The 18,679-nt window shown below is 45.0% G+C and overlaps 1 protein-coding gene across 1 annotated transcript in view; it reads right to left on the minus strand.

Moving 5' to 3' along the window:
• Positions 1–3,683: 3,683 nt before the first annotated feature.
• CUNH14orf132 (chromosome unknown C14orf132 homolog) overlaps positions 3,684–18,679 on the minus strand; it is a 71,872-nt gene continuing 56,876 nt past the window's right edge. Inside the window, exon 2 of the mRNA XM_073578049.1 lies at positions 3,684–7,467. Coding sequence (XP_073434150.1) covers positions 7,243–7,467 — 225 coding nt within the window. The 3' untranslated portion in view covers positions 3,684–7,242. The remainder of the gene's footprint in view (positions 7,468–18,679) is intronic.

The following is an 18,679-nucleotide window of genomic DNA, read 5'->3' on the forward strand; positions in this document are numbered from 1 at the left end:
CATCAATTGCAGTCCCCCTCCACAAATTCATCATTTGTAGTCCCCCCTCCATCACTTGCAGTCCCCCATCCTCTCCCTCTCTTCATCATTTGAAATCCCCCTCCCCCTCTTCATCATTTCCAGTCCCCCTCCCCCCACTTCATCATTTGCAGTCCCTCCCCCACTTCTTCATTTGCAGTCCCCTCCCCCACTTCATTTGAAATCCCCCCCGCTTCATCAATTGCAGTCCCCCTCCACAAATTCATCATTTGTAGTCCCCCCTCCATCACTTGCAGTCCCCCATCCTCTCCCTCTCTTCATCATTTGAAGTCCCCCTTCCCCTCTTCATCATTTCCAGTCCCCCTCCCCTCACTTCATCATTTGCAGTCCCCCATTTCATAATTTGCATTCACTCTTCACCCTCACAACATAACGTTCAGTTCCCTATCCCATCCTTTACTTCAATGTTGCTTTACAGATTATTGGTGCTTTATACTGGTGGGATGAATACTCAGTAAGTCTATATTCCGGAGATGTTATGCGCAGTATCAGGTATCAGAGATGTACCTTGGTTACATTGTTATTATGACTATTTCATGTTGTTTTATTTTCCTTCTTTGCATCATTAGAGATATTTTTAGTCATGGTGGACACATTATGTTCTCCATTTTGCACTGTTTCCCCTCATGAAAGGAGAATCCTGTATTTGCAGCAGATGTTTCTCTGCTGTCTCTCGCCTTCTGCCAATTTAATTGTCTTTACCCATTTTCCGTCTTTGGAATAACTCTGACTCACTGATTTCAATGTCACACTGGCAGCTGAGCTCGGAATGAGCATCGCAGGGCAGAGTCGCTCGCCTTATGTCATTCTCTAGCCAGACGCCCACATTGTGCAGCCCCCGCTGTCCTCAGTGCTGAGGAAATCATTGCCACCATTCCCAGGAATTCACCAATGTGATATTGTTCAGGGGTAGCCAGTCCTGGAGTATTACCCACAGTGCATTAATACTCTCATCATCGTATCAATGTGAGCAATGATTTCACTTTTATTACCATGGTTTTTAACCAGTTGTGCAGCGTGAGGAGCGCTTACAAAATTCAATGGAAAGGGTGCCGAATTTGTCCCTTACAACTAAGGATAAGGATCCAATAATATAACAGTTGTTAGCAAAAGAAAATGGAATAGAAGAAAAATAATTCTAACAATGTATAACTTTTTTTAATTTTATGACAGATTTCAGCAAAACAGGAGAAAAAATTCATAGCCAAAGTGCAAGCTATAGTCACATTTTCTTAAAATTCAACACATGAGTTTGGGGAATAATTTTGGACTTTATTAGGGCTTCCTGGTATGATATCTCCCATTCTAGACCCCTTCCTGGTATAATGTCCTCCATTCTAGGCTCCTTCCTGGTATAATATCCCCCATTCTGGACCCCTTCTTGGTATAATGTCCTCCATTCTAGACCCCTTCCTGGTATAATGTCCTCCATTCTAGGCTCCTTCCTGGTATAATATCCCCCATTCTAGGCTCCTTCCTGGTATAATATCCCCCATTCTGGACCCCTTCTTGGTATAATGTCCTCCATTCTAGACCCCTTCCTGGTATAATATGTCCCATTTTGGACCCCTTCCTGGTATAATGTCCTCCATTCTAGACCCCTTCCTGGTATAATATGTCCCATTTTGGACCCCTTCCTGGTATAATGACCTCCATTCTAGGCCCCTTCCTGGTATAATGTCCTCCATTCTAGACCCCTTCCTGGTATAATGTCCTTCATTCTAGGGATCTTCCAGGTATAATATCCTTCATTCTAGGCCCCTTCCTAGTATAATGTCATTCATTCTAGGCCCCTTGCTAGTATAACGTCATTCATTCTAGGCCCCTTCCTGGTATAATATCTCCCATTCTGGACCCCTTCCTGGTATAATGTCCTCCATTCTAGACCCCTTCTTGGTATAAAGTCCTCCATTCTAGACCACTACCTGGTATAATATCCCCCATTCTAGGCCCCTTCCTTGTATAATGTCCTTCATTCTAGGCCCCTTCCTGGTACAATATCCCACATTCTGAGCCCCTTCCTGGTTTAATGTCCTTCATTCTAGGGACCTTCCAGGTATAATATCCCACATTCTAGGGCCTTTCCTTGTATAATGTCCTTCATTCTAGGCCCCTTCCTAGCATAATCACCCCATCGTGGGCCTGTTCCTGGTATAATATCCCCTATCTTTGGCCCATTCCTGGTATAATGTACTACATCCTGGGCCCCATCCTGGTAATGTCCTCCATTCTGGGACTCTCCTTGATATAATATCCACCATCGTTGGCCCTTTCCTTGGAAAATACCGCCATCCTGGACCCCTTTCTTTTATAATCCCCATTCTGGGCCCCTTCCCAGTATAATTTCCCTCATTCTGGGCCCCTTCCCAGTATAATTTCCCCCATTCTGGGCCCCTTCCCGGTATAATTTCCCCCTTTCTGGGCCCCTTCCTGGTATAATGTCCATTCTTTCACTCTTTAACAACACACTCCAAAAAAATAACCAATTATTCTTACCTTCCTCCACTTCCACAACGTGCAGCGTCCTCTTCTATAGCTGACAACAAACTTCAGTGTGCCAGCCGTGCGCTGCTTGTGACGATCACGCCAACATCAGCTGCTGATTTCTGATGGGCTGGCTTTGTGTACTGCCTTGCAGGATCTCTGCGCCTCAATACTCTTTAGTAGTGCATGCTCTGATACACATCCAGTTGAAATAGGTGCTGACTGTGGAAGGTCTCCCTCCTGTATGGGCCCGGTGGCGGTCGCACCCTTGTTATGCCCCTAAAAATATAGTAAACTGCCTCTATGCTGTACAGACTAGTTTTCAGATCCACCCAGAAGGAAGTAAATACCTTCCAACAGTTAATTTTTCATGGAACACGTGACAAAATCTGATCAAAGCCCCTAAACGCTTAGTATTGATCCACTTTAAAGTGGCGGAGGGACATTTTTGTTTCCTCCTAAAGTTCAAGATGCTTTAGGAATTGAACAAGATATTTTATAAAAAAATTTATACAATCCTCTCAGGCTGTATACATGAATTGCTATTCAAATAACATACGTTTGAGCAAAGAGTTGCTTAATTACTGTTTCACCCTGATCCGAGCACCATCGTCTACATACCTCCCCCTTCTTTTTTTCTCATTTCTGCAGTGATTGCTTCTCTTTTAGAAGAATGCCGCTTACCTACGTTTAATTAGATTTACCTTTTTAAGAAACAATTTGGAAACATCTCATTAAAAGACCAGGATCCACTTTCCCCTCTAAGACATCACGTTAAATATTGATCGCCCTCAGAGAGAGAACATCAAAGATGGGAGTAATTAATTAAACATTAGGACTGAAAAGGCGGCCGACGGCTTCACGAAAACTCCGCCAGCCCTTATGGCGAAATGTTTGTGCAATTATGGCAACCTGCTTTGTCTTAACGGATGCTGAGGAATTTCCTTCATTATGTATTTATGGCGCTGTTGCATCGTTATTAAATATGACATTGAAAAGGGGAGCGCCGCCTAAAATAAAATTATTATAAACTGATCGCTGTGGTACAAAATAATACTGGTAGTAACGTGTATGATCTAGAATAAAGGGCCTCAAAACAACAAAAAAAAAGCAAAAAATAAAAAGCTTTTTGTCAACGAAGAATTAAGTGGGCAAATATATACTGTTATTAAATTCTTTATTTTTTTACTAGATTATATACATATACACGAAAATACAGTAAAAATTTCCAAGTAAAACGCCACATAAAAAAAAAATAATAAATCACGTAATCTGAAAATACATTAACCCCTTAACTGTTTTTAATATAGTGGAAATGTTGCTTGTCCATACAAATATAAGGATCTTTTTATCACTGTGTTTTCGCAGAATTCTGGCAGTGTTTGAGCGACACTTTTTACTTTTTTCTATCTATTTTTTGGCTATTTTCCTGAAATACCTTAGGTAGCAAGTTCACATTTAAAGGCGCTGTGCCTTTAAAATAACCGTTTTTGAAACTAAAGACAGCTCCTAGTGGAGTTATACAGCATTACATGGTGTCCATTCAAATGTAAAGGGGGCAAAAGCGGTTGTTTTCTTTAAGAATCAGGGCAAAAAATGGTCTACAGGTTGTGTGTGATTTTACACTTCAACTGCATTCACACCAATGGGGTTGAACTGTAATACCACACATAACCTGTACATAGGTGTGGCGCTGTTTTTTGGAAGAAAGAAGCCATGATTTCCTAATCCTGGAGCCTTTGCTCTGGTTATTTATGTTCAATTTAATTAATATCAGCAAAAACAACGTAGAGCTGGCAACAGAACCAATCGCCCCCGGGGACCTGAAGATTTAGGTATATTCGAGATGAATTTTTTGTTTTTGCTTTGTGTGATTCATTCTGGTTGCTGCAAATGCATCTGCTGGTGTAATAGCCAGAATTAACAGCAACATAAAGATTGCACTTGGATTTACAGCCAAAGATGGAAGGAAAATTGAGCCTGTGATACACCAGTATTAGAGCAGCCTTATAGGGACGTCCAAGCTAATTACATGGCTGGGTGGCGTAAAAGAAGAAAAAACAAAGATAACTAACTTGTTGTAAATGGATAGTTCAGTGATGAGAAAATCAGCTCTCGATCCTTAAGTAAATGAGGCTGCAAGTGCACAGCGGTGGGCCAGTTATCAGAAAGTGCACCAAGGGTGGCTCGATAATTAGAAAGTGCACCATTCTCAGGAAGTGCACCAAGGTGGGATGATTCTCAGAAGATGCAACAAGGGCAGGCCAATTCTCAGAAACTGCATGGAGGCGGGAAGACTCTCAGAAAGTGCATGGAGGGTGGGTAGACTCTTAGTGCACGGGGCTGGGCCAATTCTCATAAAGTGCACCAAAGGTGGTCCGATAATCAGAAAGTGCACTATTCTCAGGAAGTGCACAGGGCTGGGCCAATTCTTAGAAAGGGCACCAAGGGTGGTCTGATAATCAGAAAGTGCACCATTCTCAGGAAGTACACCAAAGGGGATGTTTCTCAGAAGATGCAATGAGGGCAGGCGAGGCCGATTCTCACAAAGTGCAACTAGGTTGGTTCGATTCTCAGAAAGTGCACAGAGGATGGGCCAACTCTCAGAAAGTGCACCGACGGTGGAACGATTCTCCGAAAGTGCATTGAGGGTGGGATGATTCTCATTAATTGCACCGATGGGGACTGATTCTCAGAAAGTGTAACCACGATGGTCCGAATCACAGAAAATGCACCTAGGGTTGATGGACTCTCACAGAGTGCACAGAGGGCATGTCTACTCTGAAAGTGCACTGATGGCAGGATAATTCTCATTAAGTGCTCCGAGGGTGAATAAACTCTCAGAAAGTGCACCAAGAGCATGTTAATTTCCAGCTAATGCACCAGAACTTAGTATACCGCTGTCCTCATATGGTTGATTAACACGAGTTCAGCTCAGCTCCCTCACTGCAACTGCAGGTGAGATCTCATATATGCACCGTGCGTTCCTATTCATTTTTATGTGCTGTGCATTTATGGCCACTCTTTCCTTTGTGGATGACAGCATCGCTGATCAGGCACTTGAACCTGATTTTGCTGACTTTGCCACACCAAAAAAAAGAAACTGCACATGCATATGGTCAATTAATTCCTGGCCAGATCCAAGATACTCCAGCAGAATCACTGATGTCGCAGAGTTCAAAAGGCGTAAATCATGCACTTTGGGGTTGCACAAGGAAGGGAACATGACAAGAAAAATGCCGTACCCAGGACCTTGCTGGCGCTCATTATCATACAGATTCAGGAACCCTATTCTCAGCAATGAAATATGTAAGAATAAGGAGCTGTGATCTTGGCTTTTGCTGCCCTAACAAGCAATGTAATTATTAACTTAAAGACCTTAAAAGGTTCCGTCATGTTTCCCTTGATATCGCTACCTATTTGGTATAATTCGCTACTTCTAGTATCCGAGTGAACTTATCAAAAGAATTGTTTTAAAAATGAGAACTATTTTTCTTTTTACCTAGCATTAAACAATTCTATGAAATATTTATTTAAAATTTTTTTGTGTTTTGTTCTTAATTCAAACTTTCTAGAAAAAAAAACTTTACCTCCAGTATCCAACATAATACATTTTAGCTTTTAAAACTAGATTTCTTTTTAAAATTTACAAAAAAAAAAAACCCTTTTGACAAATCTTGAAAGATTATAATAAAAATGATCTGGTAAAATAGTTTGTGGCATTTATATGTTGTCATCTTATAAAATCCAAAGAAAAGAATTAAAGCCCTTATTAATTTACACAAATCAGTTTTTAGAATAAATCAATTTGGTGTATGATGGAGCCTTGTTAAATTGGCACAATGACATCAATTAGTGACATCGTCTTTCCGGAGTGGTGACATCACTTATTAAGACAAAAGCTGTTAGTGGTGCAGATAGATACAATTTACTGCACTGATTGTATTGGGCAGGGATCCATTGAATGTATGGGACAGAATGAATGTCTGTAGGGGTCCCACAGATGCTGGACCCTTAGGGCCCGCTGCTTATCTGAAGTTACCATGTAAATCAGGCATTCGCGCATTACTTAACTTCATTGTGGTTGCTCTTTGGAAACTGTCATATTTCTCAGCGCCAGATAATTAGTTAATTAGCTTATGACGCATGTTTTCTTTTGTCTGCAGCTGGGAATTCACTTAATTAATATCCCTTTAGATAACCACAGACTAAATAAAATTAGGCTGGTTTATCCCTCTTTGTCCTGGTTTACCCCCTTCACAACCTACGTAGGTTAGAAGAGCAGAACTTGAGTCAGACTCTTGGGTTGTCCTTACCAATTCTTTACCCCAAGTTGGGTTTTCCTCACTAATTCTTGACCCCATACTTGTTCCTAAAGAATGGAATGTAGATGAGACCAACCAATCCACTGTTCCCACTCCATGAGCCCATGGCATCCAGAGGCAACGTAAATGGCATATATGGTCTAGTTCACAATAAGACTTGTAACGATAGTCAAAAGTCCAGCCCAAGTCCAGGGCTCCATGCCACGCTGCCTATGTGACCGCACAGCACATTAACTTACTTCCTTTGTTCAGTAAAACATTGTTTCTCTTTGTTAAATGTTTCATGACTTTTTCTTTTTCCTTTTGATAGGATGTAAATTATGAACACCGTAAGAACATCAATAAAAAATAGTGTCTGTGCCTCATACCACCGTTGCCCACAGTTCCATCCTTCTTAAAAGGTAAAGGCGTAGACCACCCCGACCACTACAATATTTCCAATAGTGGCGATGATCGCAATCCATAACAATATAGCATCATTGGAGGAGCGAGCTGGTTCTTCAGGGGGAATTGGGGCAGATGAGGCGGCGTGGACATTGGCCGATGAGTTGAAAAGGGAATATTCAGTTCCAAATTCCTCATTCGGAGAGTCCATAAAAGCTCCTCCCATAACAGGGAGCTGTGGAGGGAAAAAGAAAGGTGATCAGTATCCTCATAGGGACAACAGTACATAAACATAAAACCATATAAAACATAAAATGTTATAGGACAGGGATCAGGATTCTTGGCTTTTACAAAAATACAGCTAAAAGTATAAAACATTGCAACAGGTAGAAACATAAAATTTTTTCACCACTAGTCCTGGCGATACTTGATCCTGAAAGAGAATCTGTCAGGATGATTTTGCACCAAAAACTATTTATATGTCTCTGTAGCTCTTTCAAAGATAAGTCCAGCGATACCTTTACATGGATAGTCCATTCCTCCTTTACTGAGAAATCAGCATCTGAATTGATATGCAAGAGAGGCCAAAGAACTTTGGTAGATCTGAAGCCACTCACACTCCAGCACTGTTCAGCACCCAGTGGCACCTTAGTTCTGCTTGATGGATGACTCCTTTGCCTGAAGTCACGCAGCATAAAGGCTGTTAGTCAGTGTCAGAGAAAAATTAAAATCCATAAGACATCTTCAGAGACAGGATGTATCACCCTCCCCCATCACATTGAACATCTGGGATTAATTATAAAAGGGGAAGTTAAAGAAAGAGAGCTGACACCTCCAGCTCCTTTGAAGCAGAGACCCCTTGCAGTGTTCAGGTAATTAAATGAAGATTCTCAGGGAAATAGACAACAAGAGATCTGTTGAGGCAGAGCATGAGAAGTGCAGGAGCTTCCTTTCTTCCATCCTAGGTTTAAAGGATTTTTCTAAGTGTTTTAGACACTCGGTCACTGGCATCCAAATATGAATATTGGGGGGTTTTGCATCAATCCAATATTTTTGGGAATATCACTGTAAGTCCTTTTACCCTTATCGTGGGTTTACTGTCCTCTAATATTGATATTTATGGGAAACAGATTTCTGGCATTGTAGAGAAGGAATGAACAGAACAGTCATTCACATCACTTTAAGATCATTAAAACCCCTCCAACTTTTTAACAGAAAGATAGATGATGCTATCCAGGTCAGGTTTGATCCCTCTGTAAAGGGAAAATCATGATAGGAAATATGACGACAATATCTAATGCCTGGAACATCCAAGAAGCTATCCTGTAAGTTGGGGATCACATAAAATTGTGAAGGGCCGAGCACATCCAACAACCGGTTCCCACAGGAGCTGATAAAGGGGAGGTATGTGAGCGTTATCGTGATCAAATAAAAGGCAGTATTTGAGTTTGGACCATTTGTCAGAATTTGGAAGGTACAGTTAACTGTGGGTTCTGTCCGATTTCCAATCGGAGCACCTTCCTCTGCTAAGCTCTGAGCCATTTCCGTGACATCAGGTTTAGTAATTTTCTTTTGTTATTCCTTTTTATTTTATGTATTTGTATTTATTGTATTGTTTGTTCCCATTTTGTATCATCTTTTTATATTTTAAATAGTGTTGAGCATTCCGATACCGCAAGTATCGGGTATCGGCCGATACTTGCTGTATCGGAATTCCGATACCGACTTCCGATATTTTTTCAATATCGGAATTCGGCATCGGAATCGGAAGTTCAGTTGATTGACGGCCTGACGTCATCATGATGCGCGGTGTGTGCGCATCATGATGCGCCGTCATTTCGGGCCTTCCGGGGGTCTCTGCCGGCCTGCCGGGGGGGCTGTGCCGGCCTGCCGGGGGGCTGTGTGGACTGCCCGGGGTCTGTACCGGCCTGCCGGGGGGCTGTGCCGGCCTGCCGGTGGTCTGTGCACCCTGTGGGGGTCTGTACCGGCCTGCCGGGGGGCTGTGCCGGCCTGCCGGGGGGCTGTGCTGATGTCCGGGGGTCTGTGCAAGCATCGTCCGATGGGACTACAAGTCCCATCGGGCGATGCCTGCTACCATGACAGTGATTGACACATTAGCCAATGATGGGACAGTAGTAGTCCCATCATCCGGCTAATGTGTTAAATGTAAAAAAAAAAAAAAAAAAATTACATGCTACATACATACAACATGCATACTACATACATGCTACATTCATACTACATACTACATACATGCTACATTCATACTACATAAATACTACATGCAACATACATACTACATATATACTACATGCATGCTACATACATACTGCATGCTACATACATACCACATATATACTACATACATACTACATGCATGCTACATGCTACATACATAACACATATATACTACATGCATGCTACATACATACTACATACTACATGCATGCTACATACATACTGCATGCTACATGCATGCTACATACATACTACATACATACTACATATATACTACATGCATGCTACATACATACTACATGCTACATACATACTACATATATACTACATGCATGCTACATACTACATGCTACATACATACTACATATATACTACATGCATGCTACATACATACTACATGCATGCTACATACATACTACATGCTACATACATACCACATATATACTACATACATACAATACATTCATACAATACATACATAGACATACAGTACATATAACATAGAGTAACATACTTACCAATACTTGTCACATTGTTCCCCGAAGCCATTGTCTTTTCCGGGATAAATATTAACATAACAAACCACAAAAATACTCACCCACGATCCGAAGCAGTCCACGAGTGTGTCCCACAACGATCTTGGGTAGAGAACTGCAGCATCAGATGATGCTGCCGTTCTCTACGGGCTGCAGGAATCCAATGACGGAAGGTAGGTATCCTTCCGCACTGTATTCCTCCGCCACTTAAAAAAAAAAGTCCCTAGTCTCACTTTATGCCATTGCTGTGTGGGAATTAATGCCCTGACTGGCGTATGGAGCCCCTATGAAAAGAGGGGGCCCGCATCAGGCCCCAGTGGCGGGGCAGGCTGGGTGGGAGGGGAGGGTCAGAGACGCACCATGTCAGCGCTGACTCACCCCATCACATTGAACTATACCGGCGTCTATGACGCCACCACAGTTCAAAGCAGTGATGGAGGAGAGAGCGTCAGCCGATACTCCCTCTCCCATCATTCCCCGCTCTGCCTCTGACACAGCGGGTCCGCAATGACGTGATCACGCTCTCACTGTGTATCAGACAGAGCAGGAGACAGGAGCAACCAGCAGCGCAGGCATGAGAAGGTGAGGAGAGTTTTTTTTATGCAACAGCGAGTACCGCCAGGACTGTGGGGCCATTCTCAGGGGGGCTATATACCATGGGGGTGCTGTGCTGTATACCATGGTGCTGTATACCATGGGGGTGCTGTATACCATGGGGGGTGCTGTATACCATGGGGGAGTGCTGTGTTGTATACCATGGGGGGTGTATACCATGGGGGTTGATGTGCTGTATGCCATGAGGGGGTGCTGTGCTGTATACCATGGGGGTGTATACCATGGGGGTTGCTGTGCTGTATACCATGAGGGGGTGCTGTGCTGTATACCATGGGGGAGTGCTGTATACCATGGGGGTGTATACCATGGGGGGTGCTGTGCTGTATACCATGGGGGGTGTATACCATGGGGGTTGCTGTGCTGTATACCAGGGGGGTGTATACCATGGGAGGGTGCTGTGCACCATGGGGAGGTGCTGTATACCATGAGGGGTGCTGTGCTATATACCATGAGGGGTGCTGTGCTGTATACCATGAGGGGTGCTGTGCTGTATACCATGAGGGATGTATACCATGGGGGTGCTGTGCTGTATACCATGGGGGATGTATACCATGGGGGGTGCTGTGCAGTATACCATGGGGGTCCTGTGCTGTATACCATGGGGGAGTGCTGTGCTGTATACCATGGGGGGCTGTATACCATGGGGGAGTGCTGTGCTGTATACCATGGGGGGCTGTATACCATGGGGGAGTGCTGTGCTGTATACCATGGGGGCATTCTGTATAATACAGGGGGTGCTGTGCTGTATACCATGGGGGGCTGTATACCATTGGGGGTGCTGTGCTGTGTACCATGGGGAGGTGTTTACCATGGGGGATGCTGTGCTGTATACCATGGAGGGTGCTGTGCTGTATGCCATGGGGGGCTGTATACCATGGGGGTGCTGTATACCATGGGGGCATGCTGTGCTGTATACCATGGGAGGGTGCTGTGCTGTATACCATGAGGGGCTGCTGTATACCATGGGGTGCTGTGCTGTATACCATGAGGGGCTGTATACCATGGTAGGTGCTGTGCTGTATTCCATGGGGGGCTGTATACCATGGAGGGGGTGCTGTGCTGTATACCATGTGGTGCTGCATGCCATGGGGGGTGCTGTTCTGTATACCATGCGGTGCTGTATACCATGGGGGTGCTGTGCTGCATACCATGCAGTGCTATATACCATGGGGGGCTGTATACCATGTGGTGCTGTATACCATGGGGGGTGCTGTGCTTTATATACCATGGGGTGCTGTATACCATGGGAAATTGTATACCATGTGGTGCTGTATACCATGGGGAGAGTGCTGTGCTGTATACCATGGGAGGTGCTGTGCTGTATACCATGGAGGGGGTGCTGTGCCATATACCATGCGGTGCTGTATACCATGGGGGGTGCTGTGCTGCATACCATGCAGTGCTGTATACCATGGGGGGCTGTATACCATGGGGTGCTGTATACCATGGGGGGTGCTGTGCTATATACCATGGGGTGCTGTATACTATGGGAGATTGTATACGATGCAGTGCTGTATACCATGGGGAGAGTGCTGTGCTGTATACCATGGGGGGTGCTGTGCTCCATACCATGTGGGGCTGTGCTCTATACTATGTGGTGCTGTGCTGTATATCATGTGGTGCTGTGCTGTATACCATGTGGTGCTGTGCTATGTACTATGAGGCTGTGTTATATACCATGGGGGGAAACTATATTCTATGGGGGAGGCTGTGTTATATAACTTGAGGGGCGACATTATATTCTATGTTGTAGCAAGTCAAACACCTGTCCTCCGCTCCTTTCATTCTCTATGTGGGGGTGGAGTTATGGAAGCGGCGGGGCTGTGGACAGTTCGAGGGATGGAGCCTGGACTGGTCTCAAGGGGGCCCCAAAAATGTTGCCAGTATGGGGCCCCGAAATTCCTAGTGGCAGACCAGGGTGGGGGGGGGCATTTGAAAGTTCACTCCGGGGCCCATAACTTTGTAGTTATGCCGCTGCCTGAAGCCATAGATTACCTGTAATGGGTGTTCAATCGGCCTGTATAAATGATTGGTGGTGGCAGCTAGTGGTGTTTTTCACTATTGTGGAGTTGGCAGTGACCAGACGGGAGGTATATATATTCCACATGTTGCAATCAGAGGTGTATATACCATACTGTATGCTGGCTGTGAGTTCCCTAATAATCAGCCTAGTAGCGGAAGCAGCCGCGGGGTCATCCATCACTCGTCAGACAATGGCGTAATTATCCTGATGATTGGAGGCAGCGGAGTTGCGATCCCATGACAAACTGGTAGCAGCAGTCGGTGTGATCTTGGTGATCTCTCCGGTGTCATCTGGTAACAGTGGGGGGATCTATGTTATTCCCCCAGCTGTGTTTCCATGATATTTAATCAGGAAGAAGTGGGGCTGGGTGGGGAAAAGAGCTCAAGTGACAGGGGCTTCGGATCTATCATAGCTCTTCAGCCTTATTTCGAAATCCATTAAAACGCCAATTTCTCAGAAATAGAGGAATGGGCTAGACATGAAAGGGTATTAGCAAAAACAAACAAATTGAGTGCTGACTTCATATATATATATATATATATGTAAATACATTTTATTAATCACAATAATTAAAACAAACAGTAAGAGGTGTACATAAAGAAGGAAACTTCCGAAGTCCCTCGGGATGATCAGAATGATGGGGTTATCACAATACAAGGAAATCATTTGTGGCAAATGTATGCCGAAATATACCGGGTCTATCATGTGGGATCACCTAGTAGCACTTGCTCTAATGCTATTCCTCCAAGAAAATCAGAACTATCTATATATATAAAAATGAGTGTACTCGTATGTATATATATATATGTGTGTGTGTGTGTGTGTGTATCAAGCTCCGCCCACTCCGCACAGCCACACTCACTAGACCATGCAAAGCCCCATAAAATAAATATCTAATTTATACATATTATACGGTATATATATAAGAAAAATCTAATCTTATACATATATATACACAGTATATACACTATATTTAAGCAGTGTAACAGCGCCAACATGAAAATGTTGGCTCTGACAGGTGATGTGGGATGTTAGTGGTAGTAGTCTGGTGGCTCTGATAGGATGATGTGGAATAATAGTGGTAGTATTCTGGTGGCTCTGGCTGACAGGATGGTGTGGAATATTAGGGGTAGTAGTCCGGTGGCTCTGGCTGATGGGATGATGTGGGATATTAGGGGTAGTAGTCTGGTGGCTTTGACGGGATGATGTGGAATATTAGGGGTAGTAGTCCGGTGGCTCTGGCTGATGGGATGATGTGGGATATTAGGGGTAGTAGTCCAGTGGCTCTGGCTGACGGGATGATGTGGGATATTAGTGGTAGTAGTCGGGTGGCTCTCGCTGACGGGATGATGTGGGATATTAGGGGTAGTAGTCCGGTGGCTCTGGCTGACGGGATGATGTGGGATATTAGGGGTAGTAGTCCGGTGGCTCTGACTGATGGGATGATGTGGGATATTAGTGGTAGTAGTCCGGTGGCTCTCGCTGACGGGATGATGTGGGATATTAGGGGTAGTAGTCCGGTGGCTCTGACTGATGGGATGATGTGGGATATTAGTGGTAGTAGTCGGGTGGCTCTCGCTGACGGGATGATGTGGGATATTAGTGGTAGTAGTCGGGTGGCTCTCGCTGACGGGATGATGTGGGATATTAGGGGTAGTAGTCCGGTGGTTCTGACTGATGGGATGATGTGGGATATTAGTGGTAGTAGTCCGGTGGCTCTCGCTGACGGGATGATGTGGGATATTAGGGGTAGTAGTCCGGTGGCTCTGACTGATGGGATGATGTGGGATATTAGTGGTAGTAGTCCGGTGGCTCTCGCTGACGGGATGATGTGGGATATTAGGGGTAGTAGTCCGGTGGCTCTCGCTGACGGGATGATGTGGGATATTAGGGGTAGTAGTCTGGTGGCTTTGACGGGATGATGTGGGATATTAGAGGTAGCAGTCCGGTGGCTCTGGCTGATGGGATGATGTGGGATATTAGGGGTTGTAGTTCGGTGGCTCTGGCTGAAGGATGTGGGATATTAGGGGTAGTTGTCCTGTGCCTCTAGGTGACAGGATGATGTGGGATATTAGGGGTAGTAGTCCAGTGGCTCTGGCTGATGGGATGATGTGGGATATTAGGGGTAGTAGTCCGGTGGCTCTGATGGGATGATGTGGGATATTAGGGGTAGTAGTCCCGTGGCTCTGGCTGACGGGATGATGTGGGATATTAGGGTTGTAGTCCAGTGGCTCTGGCTGATGGGATGATGTGGGATATTAGGGGTAGTAGTCCGGTGGCTTTGATGGGATGATGTGGGATAATAATGTAGTATTCTGGTGGCTCTGGCTGATGGGATGATGTGGGATATTAGGTGTAGTTGTCCAGTGGCTATGGCTTACGGATAATCTTATAAAGAAAAAAAGTATATGCACACAAATAGGGATCACCACAAGGATATGATAATCAAAAAGTATCCATTTTATTAATGGACACAACAAACAGACACTTTGTTTAAAAACAACTAAAAAGTCTGAACAACCAGACACTGATAACAAAACAAAGACAATGGGTCATTTTGATAAATAGTTAAATACTATGGGTCCCAAGGCCAACCATTCAGTATAATGCCAGGTATCTGCTAGTTACCATAACCTAGGGTCTATCAAATCAATTGTAATGACAATCATGACCTTGGATCAAAAATACCATATTATCAATAACTACTATGGTTACATAGAGATTCTACATATGCCATGAATAGAAAATTGAATGCTTATCATGTTGCCAACACAAATAAGCATACATTAACAAGTCCCTTTCCCTAGTATGATATCACCTGGTTTCTGAGGATGAACAAGCTACCGGGTAGGTTACATGGGACCCCCAAACCCACGCGTATCGACACAGTGATGTGTCTTTCTCAAGGTCAGTGTAATGTTCTGTCTGCTTTTAGCGCATTAAGTTTTGGTGCCTGCGCTTGGATGTACTGATGTGACATATGATCTTCTCTAGATCCCTATGGTGCTCTTAGCAAGGACGATTGTGCTATTAAATATGGGCGCCGTGATATTGAGTGCACAGATAAAGTTGCATTTTTCATCGGCCTGAGGTCTCCTTGAGGGGAAGGATCCTTCCTGGGCGCCCGCACGCTGCTTGAGATTTTTTTTTTTTTTCTTGCTGCTGCAGGCGCCTGTGTATTGGAGAACATTGTGCTTGTGCATCTTTACTGATTCAGTACTGAGTAGAGGAGGAAGTACTGAACTCTTGGCAAAACATTTGGGCGCGTGCGCAGTGGAAATAGATGCTTAGTAAGGGCAACTCCATGGTACTTCCGTCAGTTAATACAGGCGCCTGCGCACTGATGGGAGCAGGACGCTGCCTCATTAAACTCAGAACTGATCCACCTTTTTTTTCCCCCACTTGAAACTCAGCTGGTAAGAGTGATTACTAATTGGATAGGTATATATAAAGGATCTCAACAGAACATTACACTGACCTTGAGAAAGACACATCACTGTGTCGATACGCGTGGGTTTGGGGGTCCCATGTAACCTACCCGGTAGCTTGTTCATCCTCAGAAACCAGGTGATATCATGCTAGGGAAAGGGACTTGTTAATGTATGTTTATTTGTGTTGGCAACATGATAAGCATTCAATTTTCTATTCATGGCATATGTAGAATCTCTATGTAACCTTAGTAATTATTGATAATATGGTATTTTTGATCCAAGGTCATGATTGTCATTGCAATTGATTTGATAGACCCTAGGTTATGGTAACTAGCAGATACCTGGCATTATACTGAATGGTTGGCATTAGGACCCATAGTATTTAACTATTTATCAAAATGACCCATTGTCTCTGTTTTGTTATCAGTGTCTGGTTGTTCAGACTTTTTAGTTGTTTTTAAACAAAGTGTCTGTTTGTTGTGTCCATTAATAAAATTGATACTTTTTGATTATCATATCCTTGTGGTGATCCCTATTTGTGTGCATATACTTTTTTTTTCTTTATGTGTTTTCATGTCAATCCATTTATATGCACTAGGCGATCCCACCTAAATTGACATTGTGGATGGTGCCCGTTTATTCTATATCTTGTCAGGGGTAGTAGTCCGGTGGCTCTGGCTGATGGGATGATGTGGGATATTGGTAGCAGTAGTCCGGTGGCTCTGGCTGATGGGATGATGTAGGATATTAGGGGTAGTAGTCTGGTGGCTCTGGCTGATGGGATGATGTGGGATATTAGCGGTAGTAGTCCGGTGGCTCTGGCTGACGAGATGATGTGGGATATTAGGGGTAGTAGTCCGGTGGCTCTGGCTAACGGGATGATGCGGGATATTAGAAGTAGTAGTCCAGTGGCTCTGGCTGATGGGATGATGTAGGATATTAGGGGTAGTAGTCCGGTGGCTCTGGCTGACGGGAAGATGTGGGATATTAGGCGTAGTAGTCCAGTGGCTCTGGCTGACGGGATGATGTGGGATATTAGGGGTAGTAGTCCAGTGGCTCTGGCTGACGGGAAGATGTGGGATATTAGGGGTAGTAGTCCAGTGGCTCTGGCTGACGGGATGATGTGGGATATTAGGGGTATTAGTCCAGTGGCTCTGGCTGACGGGAAGATGTGGGATATTAGGGGTAGTAGTCCAGTGGCTCTGGCTGACGGGATGATGTGGGATATTAGGGGTAGTAGTCCAGTGGCTCTGGCTGACGGGAAGATGTGGGATATTAGGGGTAGTAGTCCAGTGGCTCTGGCTGACGGGATGATGTGGGCTATTAGGGGTAGTAGTCCAGTGGCTCTGGCTGACGGGAAGATGTGGGATATTAGGGGTAGTAGTCCAGTGGCTCTGGCTGACGGGATGATGTGGGATATTAGGGGTAGTAGTCCAGTGGCTCTGGCTGACGGGAAGATGTGGGATATTAGGGGTATTAGTCCAGTGGCTCTGGCTGACGGGAAGATGTGGGATATTAGGGGTAGTAGTCCGGTGGCTCTGGCTGACGGGATGATGTGGGATATTAGGGGTAGTGGTCCAGTGGCTCTGGCTGACGGGATGATGTGGGATATTAGGGGTACTAGTCCAGTGGCTCTGGCTGACGGGATGATATGGGATATTAGGGGTAGTAGTCCGGTGGCTCTGGCTGATGAGATGGTGTGGGATATTAGAGTGAGAGTGACTATGCGGAGCGGGCGGGGCTATGCAATCAGCTTTATATATATATATATATATATATATATATGTATATATACACAACTCTGCCAAAAATTAAGAAACCACTGCACAGTTTTATAAAAATCAGCTACTCAGTAGCGTAGCTACCAGGGGGCAGTGGCCCCGGGCCTCGCGCTCTGAGGGTGCCCACCCGGAGCTACGCTACTGTAACTGTATCGGTGTGCACAGCGCGCCGATACAATTGCATTCTGCAGCAGAGCAGGGAGAATCGATCTCCCTGCTCTGCCACCCGGCCGCTATGGGCCCCTGAGCAGTGCGACGGGGGGCCCTGTGCCATGCCAGCAGTTGGCCCCCCGCCCGTCATCGCAGGGTCAGCTGTGTCGGCTACATGCCGATACAGCTAACCACATTGATGAGAGAAGGAGCGAGCGCTCCTTCTCCCATCATCCCCCTGTCAACGCCTGACGTCACTGACGCTGACACTGACAGTGGGCGCGATGACGTCAGTACTCGGCGCTTGCAGTCGGAGATGAGCGGGAGAAGCGCAGGAACCAGGAGGAGGAGACAGAGAGGTGAGTATTAAGTTTATGGGGGGTGCATTATACTACAGAGTGTGGTTATGGGAGTGCATATACTACAGAGGTTGGCTATGGGGGTGCATATACTACAGAGGGTGGCTATGGGGGAGCATATACTACAGAGGGTGGCTATGGGGGTGCATATACTACAGAGGATGGCTATGGGGGTGCATATACTACAGAGGGTGGCTATGGGGGTGCATATACTACACAGGGTTGCTATAGGGGTGCATATACTACAGAGGGTGGCTATGGGGGTGCATACACTACAGAGGGTGGCTATGGGGGTACATACACTACAGAGGGCG

Source organism: Dendrobates tinctorius, unplaced genomic scaffold (genome assembly GCF_039654945.1).
Source record: "Dendrobates tinctorius isolate UK_male_01 unplaced genomic scaffold, ASM3965494v1 ptg000058l, whole genome shotgun sequence".
Taxonomy (NCBI): domain Eukaryota; kingdom Metazoa; phylum Chordata; class Amphibia; order Anura; family Dendrobatidae; genus Dendrobates; species Dendrobates tinctorius.